This window comes from Netta rufina (assembly GCF_964035555.1).
Source record: "Netta rufina genome assembly, chromosome: 1".
Classification (NCBI taxonomy): domain Eukaryota; kingdom Metazoa; phylum Chordata; class Aves; order Anseriformes; family Anatidae; genus Netta; species Netta rufina.
In genome coordinates this window covers 128213780-128231093 of record NC_140123.1, presented here as the reverse complement: position 1 = coordinate 128231093, position 17314 = coordinate 128213780, and the positions used below count along the sequence as shown (strand labels likewise).

The 17314-nt window shown below is 40.9% G+C and overlaps 1 protein-coding gene across 1 annotated transcript; it reads right to left on the bottom strand.

The window, feature by feature from the left end:
- Positions 1 to 13194: 13194 nt before the first annotated feature.
- On the bottom strand, positions 13195 to 14670 carry LOC311222175 (potassium voltage-gated channel subfamily A member 1; the record flags this gene model as incomplete). Its single annotated transcript, XM_084306325.1, has 1 exon — positions 13195 to 14670. One exon carries the CDS (start codon positions 14668 to 14670, stop codon positions 13195 to 13197), a length of 1476 nt encoding a protein of 491 aa, XP_084162451.1.
- Between the last annotated feature and the right edge of the window lie 2644 nt (positions 14671 to 17314).

Here is a 17314-nt window from a genome sequence, read left to right as displayed (position 1 = left end):
TTATTAAAAAGATACACAAAAATCAAAATATCAACTTTCCTCCAAGCTGCTGCCTGTCTCCCATAACCGTATATTCCAACCTATGCTGTGGGATCTCATGGACATATTTATCCATTCTGAAGTTGCATTGAATTGTTCTTGTTAGTGGATTTCAACAGCCTTTTAAGTGTCATAAGTGGATGAGATCACAGACATTTTAAGACTAGGAAAAATACATCACAGCACTGTCAAACAGAATGCATGCATTGAATATGCATTAGCAATAGTAGCTGTATACTATTCAGTGATAGCCAGATTCCATTTACTACTTTTAATTAATAATTGAAGAGATTGATTACCACAGAATTTCAGATTGCTCTTTAGTATGCCCTGATATATACATTGATACCCTATATTAACATAGGATACATCATCCTGAACAGACATGAAACCCTTTACCAATTTAATAAACTGACACACAGCTACCTTCCAATTTTTGAAATGCAGCTGCTTCTGAGATGAAACACGGCTGCTTTTTAACAGCACACTGGAATACTACCAAATGACTGGAACAGCAAATGAAATATTTAGAAGGCAAACAGACACAGTGCCAAAGTAAACCAGAGCAGAACTCCAATTCTACCCAGACACTGGGAAAGCATCACAGAGTCTTTAATGACACCAGGATTTTATAAAGTTTTTTATCCCAAGTGCTGACAGGATGCCCCTTACTGCCTTGCTGGAGATCAATTCCACATTACCTCAGGAGAACTGAATCAATGACTTCAAAGTCTCAACACCAGATGTATAAACTTGCTGAAGCATTTATCAAAACAAATTTAATCTGAGTTAGGGCATTCAGTGCTATTCCTGACAGACTAACCACTGCACAGAGAACGTGGCAGTGATCTACCAGTTTTATATATCAAACTCATGGGGATAAAAAAAAAAAAAAATAGAGGAAAAGAGGTGCAAGAAGTTATAGACAAAATAGCAGAGGCCAATTGTGCTATGAAGTCTACTAGAAGACACAAGCCCATCACAATTTACTGAGAGAATTTGTTCAGACAAGCAAGTTTATATCTTATTGTTTTCATCATAGGGGGAAGAAAAATCATTTGATATTTCAAACCTTAGAGTCAATTAATCCTATTGTTGAACTATTGCCTTAATGAAGTAATGATTCAGGGTGACTTCTCAGTCTTAACCAGTTCCAGTAGTATTGCTACACTCCAGCGACCAACTGTCAGATCAGAACTGCACAGCCACTAGTCTGCAGACACAATCCCTAAAACACATACCATAACTGTACATACCCAGTGGCTGTTCCTGCAGTATTCATATCTTAACAACTTCAGGAATTAAATATTATCACAAAGGTTTACCTCCAAACCTCATTAGCTGTAAATCTTTTGGAATACCACCATTTTTATCATCTAAATAATCATAATGAATGCACCCAAAGTAATAGAAATCCTTTTTATTTTTTTATTCTTCCTGAAATGAAAAATGACAAGATCATTCAACTAAAGCAAATTAATTAAAATAACAATAAAAACAGTTTCACAAATTCATTCTTCTTGAGAGGAAACCATTCAAGTACATTTTGGGAAACATTAATTTTCCCTTTTATCCTTTGAAATTCCACAGCACATAGTTTGCTACTATAAAAAACATATTAATTGAAGCTGCAGATACCAGGTCGGTGGGAAATAGACACTTCTGAGTATTTCAGGAACATTTTAATGTGATTTATTTGTCTGAGAAGCCACAGCAACAGAGTCCATCAAAACAGATTCATAACAATATTTGGCTAACTTGATAAGGAAACAAAGGAAAACCACCTCCCTTGTAAATGGGAATTAGCTTTTCTTATGGCTGAAAATGAATACAACATACTGAAAACAAAAAGGAAGGATCAAAGTCACCAGAAAATACATCTAAACACCTACCGTTGCCCATGTATTTCCATTGGAGGCACTGTTAGCAGACTCAGCTCCCACAGTCAATACAGAACATGTAGGGAACTAAATACCATGAGTCTAGATGATCCTTCATTCAGAATTTAGTACTTTATTTTATGAGGAAATTTGTATTCAGAATGGCCAAACAACAAGAAGATAATATTCCATAAGTTGTTTTTTTATTTTTTATTTTTTAAACAGAAAGAACAGTTTGTGTCTATATTCTGTTCTCAATATTCATAGAAAAATATTTGGAGAGTCCTTCCATGTTAGGATTTTGGATGGCTGGTTTTATTCTGTCTTGCTCACCATTGAATTATTTAATAAAATTTATCCTTATATCAAGCTGTGGGATAGACTTAGGCCCTAGGTATTCTTTGTCAAGCAGAGACAATTCCATCAGAAGTAATGGAGAATGTAAAAAGATAACTTGATACCATAAATGTGGATGTATAACTGTGGGCTTGCCATTTCTTTCCCTAGTGAACCTGTCTTTACATATGGAGTTTGATAAAACAAGCGTTTTTTTTATGGGATGGAAATGACAGTGAAAATTCCTCACATATGCCTTATCATAGCAGGTACATTTGGACTGCCAAGCCCTTAGGCATTATCCCTCTTATCATTTGTAGAATTCAAAGATCTTCAAATCTTTTGAAGTAACTGCAGACTGAATCAATAGTATCAGCTTAGGTAACAGTGGGATGCTAAACCACAATTCACATTGCATGTATGTCTGTCAGACTTCCTGCGCAAACCAAATATGGATGAACATCCCATTCCTCACCTGCTGCTGTTAACCAGGTAGGATGGAAATGGTGACCCATGAACCACATATCTCCTCATACCTGTCCTGCTCGTAAGGATCATGCAGCCTTTTTCACTTGGTTCTCTTCATCACACTTAGTGACAACTGCAACTTTCCCCTGCTTGAAAGCCAAATGTACTAGTAGTGTTCCTACCTAGTGAGAGGAGGTCACCAAATATACCACCTGCAATTACATTTTCATCTTGTAGCTGTAAAAGCTTTCTATTCAAGAGTCATAATTGTCTTCTTGTTTGAATAAAATTTGAGGTATTTTAAGAAGCTGTTAGAGAAGCTGAGTGGCTTGAAGTATTGTTGTGCTAATTAAAGCTTCTTTGATTTTCAGACGCTTAATCTGAACACTCTATAAAGTGAGCATTATATAGAAAAGCCAACAATATAATGCAACTCCAAAAGTACCTGTTAGAAGCCCTGAGTACAGAATGTTTCTGATCTTCTCTTCTTAGTAGTCTGAAAAGCAGCACAAAATCATGGTCTTCCTACAGTCCTCTCAAGTGAAAAGACGCAATCCTATTTACTTCTGTGGGTTCTGGTTTACCTCAAGAGTGCAGCAGTTCCCTCCGCATAACTGCAGAGCTTTGTTGAAACAGTACATAGCAGCTGCTTTCAGGCATAGCACTGAATCAAATGGCCTGACTGACAAAGAAAATCAGACCACCTGATTCAGAATAGTAGTCCTGAAGGCAGCTGTTCCAGGTGCCTGAGAGAAACGATAAAACTTCTAACGGTGCATAACAACACACCAATGAGAAACAGCCCTTCTTGGTTTCAGATATTAAGAGCCATTTTATCCTGTGAAGTATCAAGCTTTATAATAGTGAAAATATTACCTTGGATTTCTGTATGGTAAAGGCATACATATTCTCAAGAGATTTTTAGTTTTATAAAGCAATTATTTTTACATATTAATCAAACAGTGTACAAAAACTGAGTGACTTCCAAGAGTAACTGTTAGGTAAATTTAGTTCATGTTGAAATTAACAATATTATATAGAGAAAGTAAGATTAAAGAAGCACCTTGTTATTGAATGTACTCTATCCTTCTCTGTGTTGAAAATCTGCTGAATCAGGGACAAAATAAGACTATGTTAGTCTTCACTTCCTTTATAACTTGAGTGCTAGTACAGCTGAAGGAGAAAGAGGAGCCTATTCCAGGACATGGGTAATCAGCATGTCTGTTACCTAAGTTATATCTGCAGGGCCACACTTCCTCACTGTGTGTTGCTTCAGAGCAAACCTATAAGACAAAGAGACTGCTTGGTGTAACAAAAGGACGTGATATGCAAATTTTCAGCATTTGATGAAGTATATAAGACAAGGTAACAGAATATGTAGTTAGGAGAAAAACAAAAACAAAAAAAATCTATTTATTTTTTAGATTAACTAAGAAATCAACTCAGACGCAACTAACATAGTACCCAATGCTGATTTTTAATGGAATCATTTTAGATTCCATAAAACATTTTTAGGGAAAAAAAAAAAAAAAAGTCCAGATTCTGAATGCATGTTGTTTTGGTTCAAAACTCCATTTCAAACTGACCACATGACAGTAAATATCTCAGTGCAAGACGGTACATTGTATAAGTCATTGTAGTCATTGTATAATGACTACATAGGCTGTTGAAAAGATGAGGTAAAGCGTGAGACATTATTTTGTTAGCATCATGGCAAAAGAAACACAGCAAGAATATTTTCTACACAGAGAAAGCAGCATGGATGGAAACAGGCAAGGTCCTTCTTCAGAAAAATATGCGATTGTGATACAAGAATTGACATTCCCGGTCCTAAGAAAATGGAGCTATTTGAGCTAGATCTATGACAGGTATGATTGAGACAGACTGCAAACAAGTTCAGAAGAGAAGGCTCTGGAACCTGGGTGTAGTATTTCACAAGATAAAGTATGGCCAATAAGTGAGAAAACTAATAGGGGGACATAGAGCTAATGGTGCAACTGAGTGCTAGATTGGGAAAATAAGATATGAAGCAATATTTCAAGTCGACTCAAAGAATGCAAGAATGCAACATGAGCTTTGCTAAGGACAAAAGGGAGAAGATTGATACTGTAGTGGTGATAAACAAGCCTCTTTTCTTTTTTTTTTCTTTCTTTCTTACTTTTTTTTTTTTTTAGCAAATAAAAATGCAACAAGCAATGTAACTTCAGACATGCCTAGAGTCAACAAAACTTCTTCTTGCAAAGTAAGGAAATGAGTATCTTGTTGAAAACAAACAGCACCACCAAGCAGCTAACAATCAAATGACTTGGACTAGTACCATTTAAGAGTGGTAGTTGCAAATCCTTACTATAAGCCCAACAAAACAATTTTTGTCAATTTATGAGTGAGATTCAATAAGACTCATTGAATATACTCAGTAAATATCTCAGTAAAAATACTGATGAATGACAATTTTCTTGATGAAAGCTTTTCTTCTGACTAAGAAAGCAAAAAAAAAAAGTATTTAAATAAAGTCACATGAGACGACCACACAAAATGTTCTGCCTTATGTGAGGTTAGGGCATTTTCACTTCATTTTCACCACATGTAATCAGCATTCCACTGTGTATGTATCCCACTGTAATGAAGTGCACGTATCTCCAGAAAGACCTGGCAGTCATAGATGGACTTCTAATACACAATGCCTTTGGCACAAATAATTTATGTCATTACCTTCTTCATATGTGATACAATATCAAGACATGGCATGCATGACTTTATCAGACCAGTTTGCACAAAACACACCTTGAAAACTGTTTTCAGAAGAAAACAACACCAAGTCAGTTTAACTTGTTTACATTGAACCCAAACCAAAAAACAAGATCATTCACACAGTTGTTAAAAAACTGATTTCAAGACAGCATTTACAAGATAATGCTATAGACAATGGTTCAGATTCATGAGTGTAGCCACAACATGCTAACTGATACCCAATTGATATTTGGAGAATACAATCAGTAGGCTTAATCTTATTTCTGCTGGTTTTGATGGAACTGAGTGCTGTCTCAGCAGTGAAGGCATCAGAGTTCAGCTCCAGAACACTAGTCACTCAAGGTTAGATCCAAAACCTATGAAAACCAAACCCTTGGATTAATTGTACTATAAATCTTGAGGTGACATTTGCAAGTTTCTCAAAGCTTACTGACTCTCATAATGACTACATTGTCATTTCTTATACCCAACAACAATGAAACCAATGAACTCAATATTTCATTTTAGATAGAACTAGTAGGTAGAGACAGGAGAGAAACCAGACTCCAGAAAATAACCAGACAGAATAATCCTGGGTAAGATCCTTAAAAATTATCTTTAATTGATGCCAAATATGAACAGATAAACAAGTACAGAAGCAGGTAAAATTGCATAGATGAAAACTATGCATTTCAAATAGTTCAAGAACTCATAAAACATTTGATGTTCTAAAAATGATAAATCAAACTATTTCACTAATAGAAGTAAAATTAGCTGTATCATGACAATGAAATACATATTTGACCCAAAGTGTAAGCGGTTTGTTAATGGTGGAAATAAATACAGCTGTGTCAGCTTAAATGTTTTGTTGCCCTGATGGTGCACTTTCATAAGCAGATTTTTCAGTTTATATATTTAACATTGGTAATATTTGATCTTGAAAGTCAGAGGTATGTCTGAGAGGCCATATACAGTTCTATTAACAGCTATTATTTATTCATTTCAAACCGACATACTGCAAAAAAAAACAATGGTTTACATGTAAAGGAAAAGAAAAAAAGATTTCATTTTATCAGGTTATAGGTAGGGGGTTGCTGAATTTAGTCATAAAAATATTATTTTTACTTTTGTACAAGAGTGAAATATACATTTGATCCCAATTACATTATAGAAATGTCACTGAAATAATAGCATGGACCAAAGACTGATGCACTTAAAGAAACCAAATGTAACATGCCTTCATTTTATTTATTATAGAAACTGGAAATGGAAAATGTTGTGTTTTGTTGTTTGTTTTTTTTTGTTTGTTTTTTTTAAGTGGTAGTGACATTTGCTAGAACCTGTGAACAGGTGAAATATACAGAATTATATAGATATTAACAGATATTTTAAGACCAATTTCAGTTAAGAACTCAGTTTAATCTTATTTCCTTTGAAAACATCAAAGCATATTATGCTTTGACAGAATAAATTGCTGACCTCATGGGTGACAAGTTCACCCACACTGAGTGGAACACCAGAACGCCCTGAAGTTTCATTTTTGCAGATATGAATACTGACACCTTTAAGAATACTCAATAAGCATTTCAGGAAAAATAAATTCTGTATAACTGTTTAAATAAAGCCAGAACAACAGAAAACAGAAAGAGAAACTTAGTCTGACATATGTCCAACCAAAACTGAAATGTAGGTCCCTGGTTAAAGCATCTCAGAAAAGTAGTCTGTTTCAGACTTGCAATATACAGGTCTGGAACAAACTTGCCATGTTGAACAATTGCAACAACTTTCAAATTCTATCCAGCTCTGTGGCTATGGAGGGTGAATCACACTTTGGAGCTGATTCTGATTTCTTTTGAGTCCAAAATTACCATGGCAATCAATTGCATCAAGCATGTTGGAAGACTACTGGATCAGACCATTCCTAGAAAAGCTCTGGTACTTCCCTCTTCTCTATACAAGGAGAAATTAATTAATCCAGAATGGCACCCCTCTAAAAAGAATTATCAAGCTAACATTAGAAAACGAATATATTCTCTCAACATATACTAAATGTGTGCAGAAGATGATTTAAAATCCAACTTTCTGCCTTTTTCTAATAAATTGCAGATGTTCCAATCCTACTTTTTTGTTTGTTTGTTTGTTTTATCTCAGTTATCATATATGCATTTAAGAAACTGCACAGTCCAAGCCTGAACTATGGAAAGGTGAAACTTGCCTTCAGTTTCTTATAGTTAAAAAATAAAATAAAATAAAATAAAATAAAATAAAATAAAATAAAATAAAATAAAATAAAATAAAATAAAATAAAATAAAATAAAATAAAATAAAATAAAATAAAATAAAATAAAATAAAACATTTCTTATGTTACATTTGGGCTTCAGCTCTTTCATAATAGAAGCAAACTTTTTGTATTTCTCTTTAACAAAAAAAAATAGTCCCATGGTAAAAAGTCACCAATAACAGTAGCAACCACTCAAACTGTTGCCTTGGGTCAATGCATCCTTTAATTAACAATACACAGCTGATTTGCTAAGAAGGGTCTGATCTCTGAAATCTGTATTTGGGCAAAATCAGTTTTGAAAATAATAGCTTTTTTTTTGCCCAGTGTTGTCCTTTCTCCAGTGCTTTGTGCTCTCTTTCAAGTACTTGCCCATTTGACCAGCAGCACATCAAATTCAGCATATGCACAGAGACTTTGTAATTGGAAATTAATTTCCTTGGGCCATGATCATTGTCAGTTTAACCACCCAGAAGGCAGCAGGATTGATCCTCCTCACACCTACAAATGTATAAACCAGGAACAAAGGAAGGAAACCACTGAAACCGTACCAGGAATGGTATGTTAGCTTTTAGTAAGCCAGGCTGTGAATTTCTAGCACTCACTGTTCCACTCCATATACACAAATGCTCTTGTGGCAGACTAAGAATTTTAGAGCACATGGCCACCCCCAGCAAAGTAGGGTCAGTTCCATTACATTTAATGAGTACTAAAGGCTTATCTGTTTGAATGAACTTGTGAGGCAGATGAGGTAAACTGCATTAAGCCCCATTGTGTGCAGAATTAAAGCAGCCTTAATTCAATTCAGCTTACTTTCCTCCCCAAAAGAATGACTCCAAATCAGATTAAGGTTGCTTTTATACTGCAGCAGAATGTCCATGCTGGGCTTTAAAACAGTTTAACAAATCTACTTTAAATGCATACCTTTCATTAATTTAAATTAGCTTTCCTGAAGTCCCCTGTGGAGATAAGGCTTAAGAGACCCCTTGCAGGGAATCTGCATGGGTTTTCTAGGATGCTGTGAACTCACACTCTGGCTTACTGTACACTAAACTTCTTCTGAAGACATGTAAATCCAGATCATTGTCTCTGTTGGAGCTGCCGCACAGAGAATTTGAGCTCTTGGCAGGTTGGCAGCAATCTCTCAATTCTGTGAAGGAAGGGGATACAGAGCCTTTCATTTTCACTCTCCCTGTTGCTCCTCTGCCTGTTTCCTAGTGATCTATAGCTAAGGGTGGTAGGACCAGATGGGGAATTTTGGCAGTGAGACTAGTCTCTGGGATTCCTGTCCACTACTTCTCCACTTCATTCCAACCTCTGTACCACAGTGTACTGCTGCCTTGCTCAGGTAAGACAAGTTTCCTCATCCGCTTCACAGAGTGGATGAAGAAGAAGCTGTACGGGGCAACCAAGAAGGCAGCATAGAGCAGTGGCTGGTAAAGGAGGCTCAGGTAGTAACTCCTTATGCTGGAATTGCTGCCTTGCCTTAACAAAATACAGCTCAGCTAAGACTGCCATATTTCCTGTTTCCTGTGTCCAGCATAACATGGGCATCACTTCTGGGAGGTCCCTACCAAGTAACAAAGGTCTTTTTTCTCTTTTAGAAATGCACTGATTCATTTTTTCACCAGTTCATTTCCATTCCTCTTCCACTGACATAAACAACCCCATTAATTTCATGTGTGGCAAAAAGAAATCTAGACTAAAAGGAAGAGAAAAAGGAAGAGGAAGAGGTAAAAATGGGGAAAAAATAGGGAAGGGAAGGGAAGGGAAGGGAAGGGAAGGGAAGGGAAGGGAAGGGAAGGGAAGGGAAGGGAAGGGAAGGGAAGGGAAGGGAAGGGAAGGGAAGTGGAGGGGAGGGGAGGGGAGGGGAGGGGAGGGGAGGGGAGGGGAGGGGAGGGGAGGGGAGAGGGGAGGGGAGGGGAGGGGAGAGGGGAGGGGAGGGGAGGGGAGGGGAGGGGAGGGGAGGGGAGGAGAGGAGAGGAGAGGAGAGGAGAGGAGAGGAGAGGAGAGGAGAGGAGAGGAGAGGAGAGGAGAGGAGAGGAGAGGAGAGGAGAGGAGAGGAAGAAAAAAGAAAAAAAAAAAAGAAAAACAGGAGAAAGGAAAAAGGAAAAAGGAAAAAAGAAAAGAAGGATGCTTACTGGTGAGAACAGGCAGTTTGTTAAGTGCACCTTCAGGCCCACAAAGACATTTCAGCACTTCTGTGTAAAGGGAATAAGAGCTTTTTGTTTTTCTGGTTGTTGTTTTCTTTTGTGTCACACTTGCCAGAAATGCATGCCTATGCTACATGTGGTTAGTTCCCATACTCCATATGTATTGAGATCCTTTGCAGTGAGCTATAAATGGGCAAAGAAACATTCAAGCTCCCCAAGCGATCCCAAGCCCTAATGATCCATCCTGACCTCCTGACAAAAAAAAAAAAAGGACCACTGCATGCAGCACAATATGCATATGCAAAATAATTATCATTCTGGTCATTGAACTAAGGTGTGTATACCCAACTATGACAAAAGTTAAGTAACCAAAGTGAGGCCTCAATTCCCAGATGCTACTTTCTGATCATCAGTCCAACAGCATTGCATTCATTATTGCTGTTTATTTTAGTCAGTTGCTTGTTTTGTAAGCTGAGTGAAGTACTTGAGTCTGTTTCAACATAAGAAGTCATATCATAGAGCCCAAGAGTTTGGAAAGATCAGGACCATCAGAATGTAGTGGGTTAGAGAGGTGTACAATGGGCAGAGGAGTGAGCAGAGGACAGAAAGGAAGCTTCACAATATCTATCTAGAAGATGTAATGCCCTGTTTTATCTGATGTTTTGCATTTCTTGCAGGAGTCAGAACTCCCTCAGTTCTTGATCACTTTCTCATCTTTAAGATTCACAGAAGCTTCACAGTGAGAAATAAAGTCAAGTCTTTCTGGAAACCTGGAAGGTCAGGCTTGTGCGTAACTGCAGTTAGGGTTCTTTTTAGTCTATGTGCCTTGATTTTATATATGTATGTATGTCTGCATATATGTATACACATACATTGCAGACACGTATGTATTCATACACATATATACATATATCAGAAACCTAAGGGAAGAAAGGATCTGTACAGTGTGGAAGGAGAATTGTTCAACAGCAGTTGGCCACATGTGAAGTGCAGAATGAAGATCCTCAACTTCATTAATTTAAAAAATAAAGATTAGTGCCTACATTAGCTCTGATCACACTTTATTATCTCCCAGGGCCTAGCAGTCAAGGCTGGGGTATTGCAGAAGACACCTTCTCCCAGATTTTCTTCCTTCACCAGATCATGGTGGAAGTAAGGTTAGGGATCAGAAAAAAAATAATATGTCTTGGAGGATCTGTGATGGAATTTGAGATCTGACAGACTGCTAAAAGGGAATGGAGGAGGCATGGATGGGAGGACACTGGAAAGCTTCTGTCACCTCCCTCATGGGAAATCCAAAGGAAAGAAAAGCATGGCCCTGCAATCTGGTTGCCTGACTGAATAATGCCACAGTTAATGCTGGTCCTTAGCTCCTCCTGTGTCCTGCCATGCTGGCACAGGCTGCCAAAGAGCCATCTCAAAAGAAAGGGCAGATACGATGATGGCAGCAATGTCTCTATAAACAACCTAGGGAAACTTGAAGTCTTGCATAAACACAACTGTGACTTATTTAGCAGAAGAAAATGTTGAGCCCTGCAGCATTGGACTGGCAAGGGAAGGAAGGTACCTTGAGGGGCGCTGGTGGTCTTTGTCTGCCTCTTCTGCATCCCTCTCACTCACACTTACTCTTTGTTTCCTTCTCTGTCCCTTTCTGTGCTGTGCCAGGAGGCAGCACAGAACTCTTCTGCTTGTGTGTTGGTGCCTTGCCCTTTCCTTCACTATCTCTGATCAGCTCAATTCCTGGAGGCACTTTCAGTAGTTTAGGGGATGTAAGATAAAGGCACTGCACAACTATCTAAATCAATCGTCTCTTCAGTGAGTTTTAGGGGAATACAACAAAGTCTTAACTAATGACTGCAAAAGAAACCAGCTGCTGCAATTTGGATGCATATAGTAGATAAGTTTCATTTACATTCTGAGAATGCACCAAAAAGCATGCATCTGCACCTTTAAACTATAAAAGATACTAGGTTTTAGGTGTTGCTATATATAACTTGACTTCTTAATTTTCCATATAGCTTTCCCTTTAAGGGATGGGATATATTCCTTTCTGACAATGCCTAGACAAAAGCCAACACATTTCCCTGAGCAATGCAGGAAAACAATCAGGTTTCTCTAATCTGTTCACTGAGGCCCTCAGTCTATCAAGCACTTTTTTTTTTTATTTCATTTTTATTGTTATTATTGTTATTGTTGTTGTTATTATTATTATTATTATTATTGAATTCATGCATTAATTAATTCAAGTTACACCTTAATCAAATAGGCCATAATGCTGAATATTTGAACATGCTTTGATCTCCAAAAGTTATTGTTCCCATTTGACTAACATACGCACTTAAATACAGTACTTTAAATTACTAGTCAACGATTTAATAAATTAAGGAGTGCACTTCTGGTGAATGCAAATCATAAAGAAAAAAAAAAAAAAAAAAAAAAAAGAGAGATAAAGGACCTATTTTTAGAAGATTCAGTTCAAACGAAAGCTTATCCGCTATTGTCTGAGGTAAAGTTTCAGGCATGCGATTATAAAATAAATAGTATCAAATTCAAACATGCTTATCTTAAACTCCATTGTGCTATCTTGCAACAGAGGGACTATAAGTTTTGTATCCAGTTCTGGACAGGGAAAAGGAAAAGTGTGTTTAAATCACCTGCATGTAAGAGAACTTAGCAGCATTGCAGATGTTTTATCTTCAGTTTTGTTTGTTATTTGTTCTTCTACGGAGAGCAAAAAAGACCAGCCTTAACTGTATTTAAATAAGGTGCTGTGTTGGTCTGTAGACTGGAACTATATAATCTGTCACATAGGGGATGGAAGGAAAAATTGCACTCCTTTGTAAAAACAATGGCAAATGCTTGCTGCATGTTAATCCTTTTTTTATTATTATCTGATGCACTTCCTTGAAACTGTGCATTTTTGCAGAATATTTTTACTGGAATCCATGCATATGCTTTATAGTTTTAAAAACTGTAATATTTAAATTAACTTCATTGAAAAAAAAATGGGGTGGGGGGAAGAGGAAAAGATTAGGTCTAGCATCATACAGTTTAAAACTAAACTAGTTCAAATGGTCTCATTTACTAGATGGAAAATGGTTTTGTTTTCTTTTTTTTTTTTTTTTTAAATAAACAAAATTGTGTCTTTCATGGATCCTGGAAGCTTGTTTATCGCTGAGCAAAAATTCGCAATGCAACAATGCATTTACGAGGTAAATAAAGCATTCAAAGACTATCAGTAAAGCATCTACAAAGTGTGACTGTGTCACTTAAGTCTTCAAGCTGTGAGTGAGGATTTTGGTTTTTTGTTTATACATCGGTCAGCAGCTTGCTTTTATTAACACAGTTTTGGTTGGCTATAGTGCAGTTGCCAGTTCTGAGATTAGCCTCTCTAAAATTGTCTATGCTATTATTCATATCCTCTTCGATTTCCATGTACTCAGATTTGCTGATTGTGGAGGAGCTGCGGCGGCTGAGATCACTGTCAGATGCTAAATTAGGGGAGCTAACGTGAAGTAACTGAGCCTGTTCTTCCCCTTCTGTTTCTCGGTGGTAGAAGTAGTTGAAGTTGGACACGATGACAGGTACAGGCAGGGCAATTGTCAGCACACCAGCGATGGCACACAAGGAGCCTACGATTTTGCCTCCAATTGTCACAGGGTACATGTCACCATAGCCCACAGTGGTCATGGATACCACCGCCCACCAGAAAGCATCAGGGATACTTGTGAAATGAGACTCAGGTTCTTCAGCCTCAGCAAAATACACTGCACTAGAGAACAAGATCACCCCAATGAAGAGGAAAAAGATTAGTAAACCTAGCTCTCTCATACTCGCTTTGAGGGTCTGTCCCAAAATTTGGAGGCCCTTAGAGTGCCGGGAGAGTTTGAAGATTCGAAAGACTCTTACCAGTCTGATGACTCTCAGGATGGCCAAGGAGGTGGCCTGCTCTCCTTTCTGAGTCCCCTCCCGCTCAGCCATCTCAGTGCCCAGGGTGATGAAATAAGGGATGATGGCTACAATGTCAATGAAGTTCATGATATTCTTGAAGAATTCAGTCTTGCTGGGGCAAGCAAAGAAGCGCACCACCAGCTCAAAGGAGAACCAGATGATGCACAGGGTCTCCACAACAAAGAAAGGATCTGTGAAGATATTGGATTTGTAGACCTGGGTGGTGTTGTCAGTGCGATGCACTGTATACTCCTTGTCCTCCTTCAGCTCGGGTAATGTCTCTAGGCAGAAGATCACAATGGAGATGAGGATCACCATGACAGAGACTATTGCAATGACCCTTGCAGGCCCAGAGCTCTCTGGGTACTCAAAGAGGAGCCATACTTGGCGCTGGTACTCCCCCTCCGGCAAGGGTCTCTCCTCATCTTTGATGAACCCTTCATCTTCCCGGAACTTCTCCATGGCCTCCTCACCCAGCTCATAAAATTTTATCTCCTCAGAGAACATGTCCAAGGGCACATTGACCGGCCGGCGAAGCCGCCCTCCAGACTGGTAGTAGTAGAGGATGGCATCAAAGCTGGGCCGGTTCCGGTCAAAAAAGTACTCATTGCGCAAGGGGTCAAAGTACCGCATGCGCTTCTTGGGGTTGCCCAGCAGTGTATTGGGAAACTGGGCTAATGTCTTCAGCTGCGTCTCAAAGCGTAGTCCAGCAATGTTTATCACTACGCGCTCACAGCACTCATGGTCATCGTGGGCAGCGGGCTGGTAGCTATCCTGGGGGTGGCCAGGTAGCGCAGAAGTCTCATCCATGTTCTCTCCAGCCATCACGGTCATTGTGGCACAAAGGAAGTGGGAACCAGGGCCAGGGGAGGAGAAGAGAGGGACAGGGGCTTGAGAGTGGGGACGAGAATGGAGGAGAACAGAAAGTCCAAGGGCAGTTCAGTGGAGGATGTCAGGAGGGTGGGAGGCAGAGGACTCTCAGAGTCTGCAGAATGAGTGGGGATGGAGAGGCTTGAAGAAGGGATGCATGAAAAGCCTACAAGATGGAAATATCCAAAATGGGAAAGGAGAGGTGGGATGCAGGAATAGGCATCAGGAATGAAGGGAGGGTGAAGAAAGAGAGAAGGAGTACCTTTAGGAGGGTGGGGGAAGAGGGCAGATAAGGTGAGGGGTCCTGTCCCCCCAAGTTGGGAGGCTGAAGGTGTCTGGGGTTCACCCCCAGGCTGGGGTTCCCTCCCCAGACGTCTCCTTTTGCCTTTAACTCGATCCGTCTGCTTTTCTCGACGACTCGACCATTGCCACGGTTGCTGTCTCGAAGTTACCACACACACAACACACACACACACACATACACAAATAAATAAATAAATAAATCACGGGGAGCCTGGGAGGTGAGTCCTTGCAATGCCAACTCAGCAAATTTCCATCACCTACCCCCCCCACCCCCCTCCCCAGTGCCCTGGTCCTCTCCTCTTGTGCGCCAAAGAGAGAGGGATGGCGATACTCTTGCTTTTGAAGGCATAAAGCTTACTTGCAGGAAGGAGGCTGCCAGGGAGGAGAGAAACAGCATAAACCAACCCCCAAGCCCCACCACTCACACACGCTCAGGCGCAATGGATTGGCTTTCACACCAGCAAGAACATCCCTCTCTGCCCACTACGGCAGCACATGCAGAACCCTACGCATTCCCACACATCCACGGACAAGCAATGGGGCCTCTGGGACAGGACGGGACCCATAGCCCTCCTGTGCCCTGAGTGCATTGGGAGGGCTTCCCAGGCAACTTCAGTGGGGTCAGCTCCTGCCATAAGTTTCCTGACCACCACACGCCCCGCTTCACAAAGTGGAGACTTAGCTGAGTACTGACAACTTCATCACACCGATCAAGGGGATTAAGGGAGGGAGAGTGGAGAATCTCCCTTCTGCTTTGCAGCAGCTAGACACAACTGAGGCAGAGACAAGGGAAGGTGGATCGATGTCCCAGACCCAACCTGTCCAAAATAGAGTCCAGCGGAACAGGGGAGAAGGGTCTTTTCCTTACCTGCTCCGAGTGAGATGCGCTGGTTAGGAGTAGGCGCCAGTGCCAGAATGCGTCAAGTCGTCTTGCAGCAGCATCCAAAAAAAAAAAAAAAAAAACCAAAACAAAACAAAACAAAAACCGCAGCGGCAAACTCAACCCTCCTCCTCCTCCTCTTGCGCCCGTTTTAATAATACTGCGATCGCTTTACAGGACTGCCTGCGAGACACTGAAATATTCATACACTGTCTTAGGCTGCACCAAGGGCGAGTGGGTTTAATTAGTTTCTACCGAGAACCGCAGTGGGGGAGGTGGGGGATGGAAGAGAGCGCAAAGTACCTTTTCCAAAAGGCTTGAGTTAATAAATAACAGGAAGGAGTCCTAGATTAGCCGCTGGCTCTCCCGCTCTTTTCCTTTAAGGTAGCTGGAGAAGCAGCCGGGCGCTGGGCAGCGGCGGCTGGGGAGATGTAAGAGAGCCGCAGTCCTGCAGCCGCATCTCCGGAGTGGGTCTTGGCTCGTCCCGGCAGCAGCAGCAGCAGCAGCAGGAGGAGGCAGGAGCTGGCCGCGTGTGGCAGGAGCGAGAGGGCTGCTGAATGCATAAGAGCGAGGAGCCAACTCGAGCCATGTCTTGACGCTGCGCTATCAGCACAAACCCGAGAGCTGTTTGGTGCAGCTCGGGCGGCGGGCGGGAGGGGGCTGGAGGGGGGCGGGCGGCAGCGCTGCCCCCGCTCCGCACCGCTCCGCACCCCGCCGCCGCCGCCTCCAGCGCGGCCCCCGACGCAATGCGGGGCCGCCCCGCTCCCCACCGCACCGCCCGCCCGCTGCGGGACACCGGGTAGCTGCGGGGGAGCAGCCGGCGTGGTGCAGGGCTTTGCACACCCCGCACGGAGCGCGATGCTGCATGCGCCTGCAGTGCCCCCAGCACCCCCGCTTGGGAGCGGCTGGACGTGGGGCAGCGCTGCTGCTGCTGCTACTGTTGCTGACGGTGATGATGGTGCTGGTGCTGGTGCTGCCCAGCCCCATCCCACTGTGCACTCGGTAGCAGACAGGTCTGCATCGCCCAAGCTGGCCCGCATAGGGATGGATCCCGAGCAGTGTGGCTGGAATTGGGAGGGAAGAGTTAATCAGCAGGCAGTGTATTACAGGGAAATTGCCCTTTCATGCTGCTTTATCCCACTGAATTCATTTAATTGATGAATCACATAACTTTGAGATGGAAAAGACCCATTATGTCATCAGCTTCCCTCCCCTGCCAGCGCAGAATTGTTGCCTACAGTATATGATCATGTACATTATATAAAAGCCTGCTGCTCACTTTGTCAAAGCAGGAGAGGTGATCAAATACAACCTGGGCCTGTGTAATTTGAAGCATTACAGAGATAAGCAACACCAGGTCCGTGTTTAACAGGCCTGGTCTCATTAGCTTTTCACTGCATTATACATTACCCTCACTTAAGATCA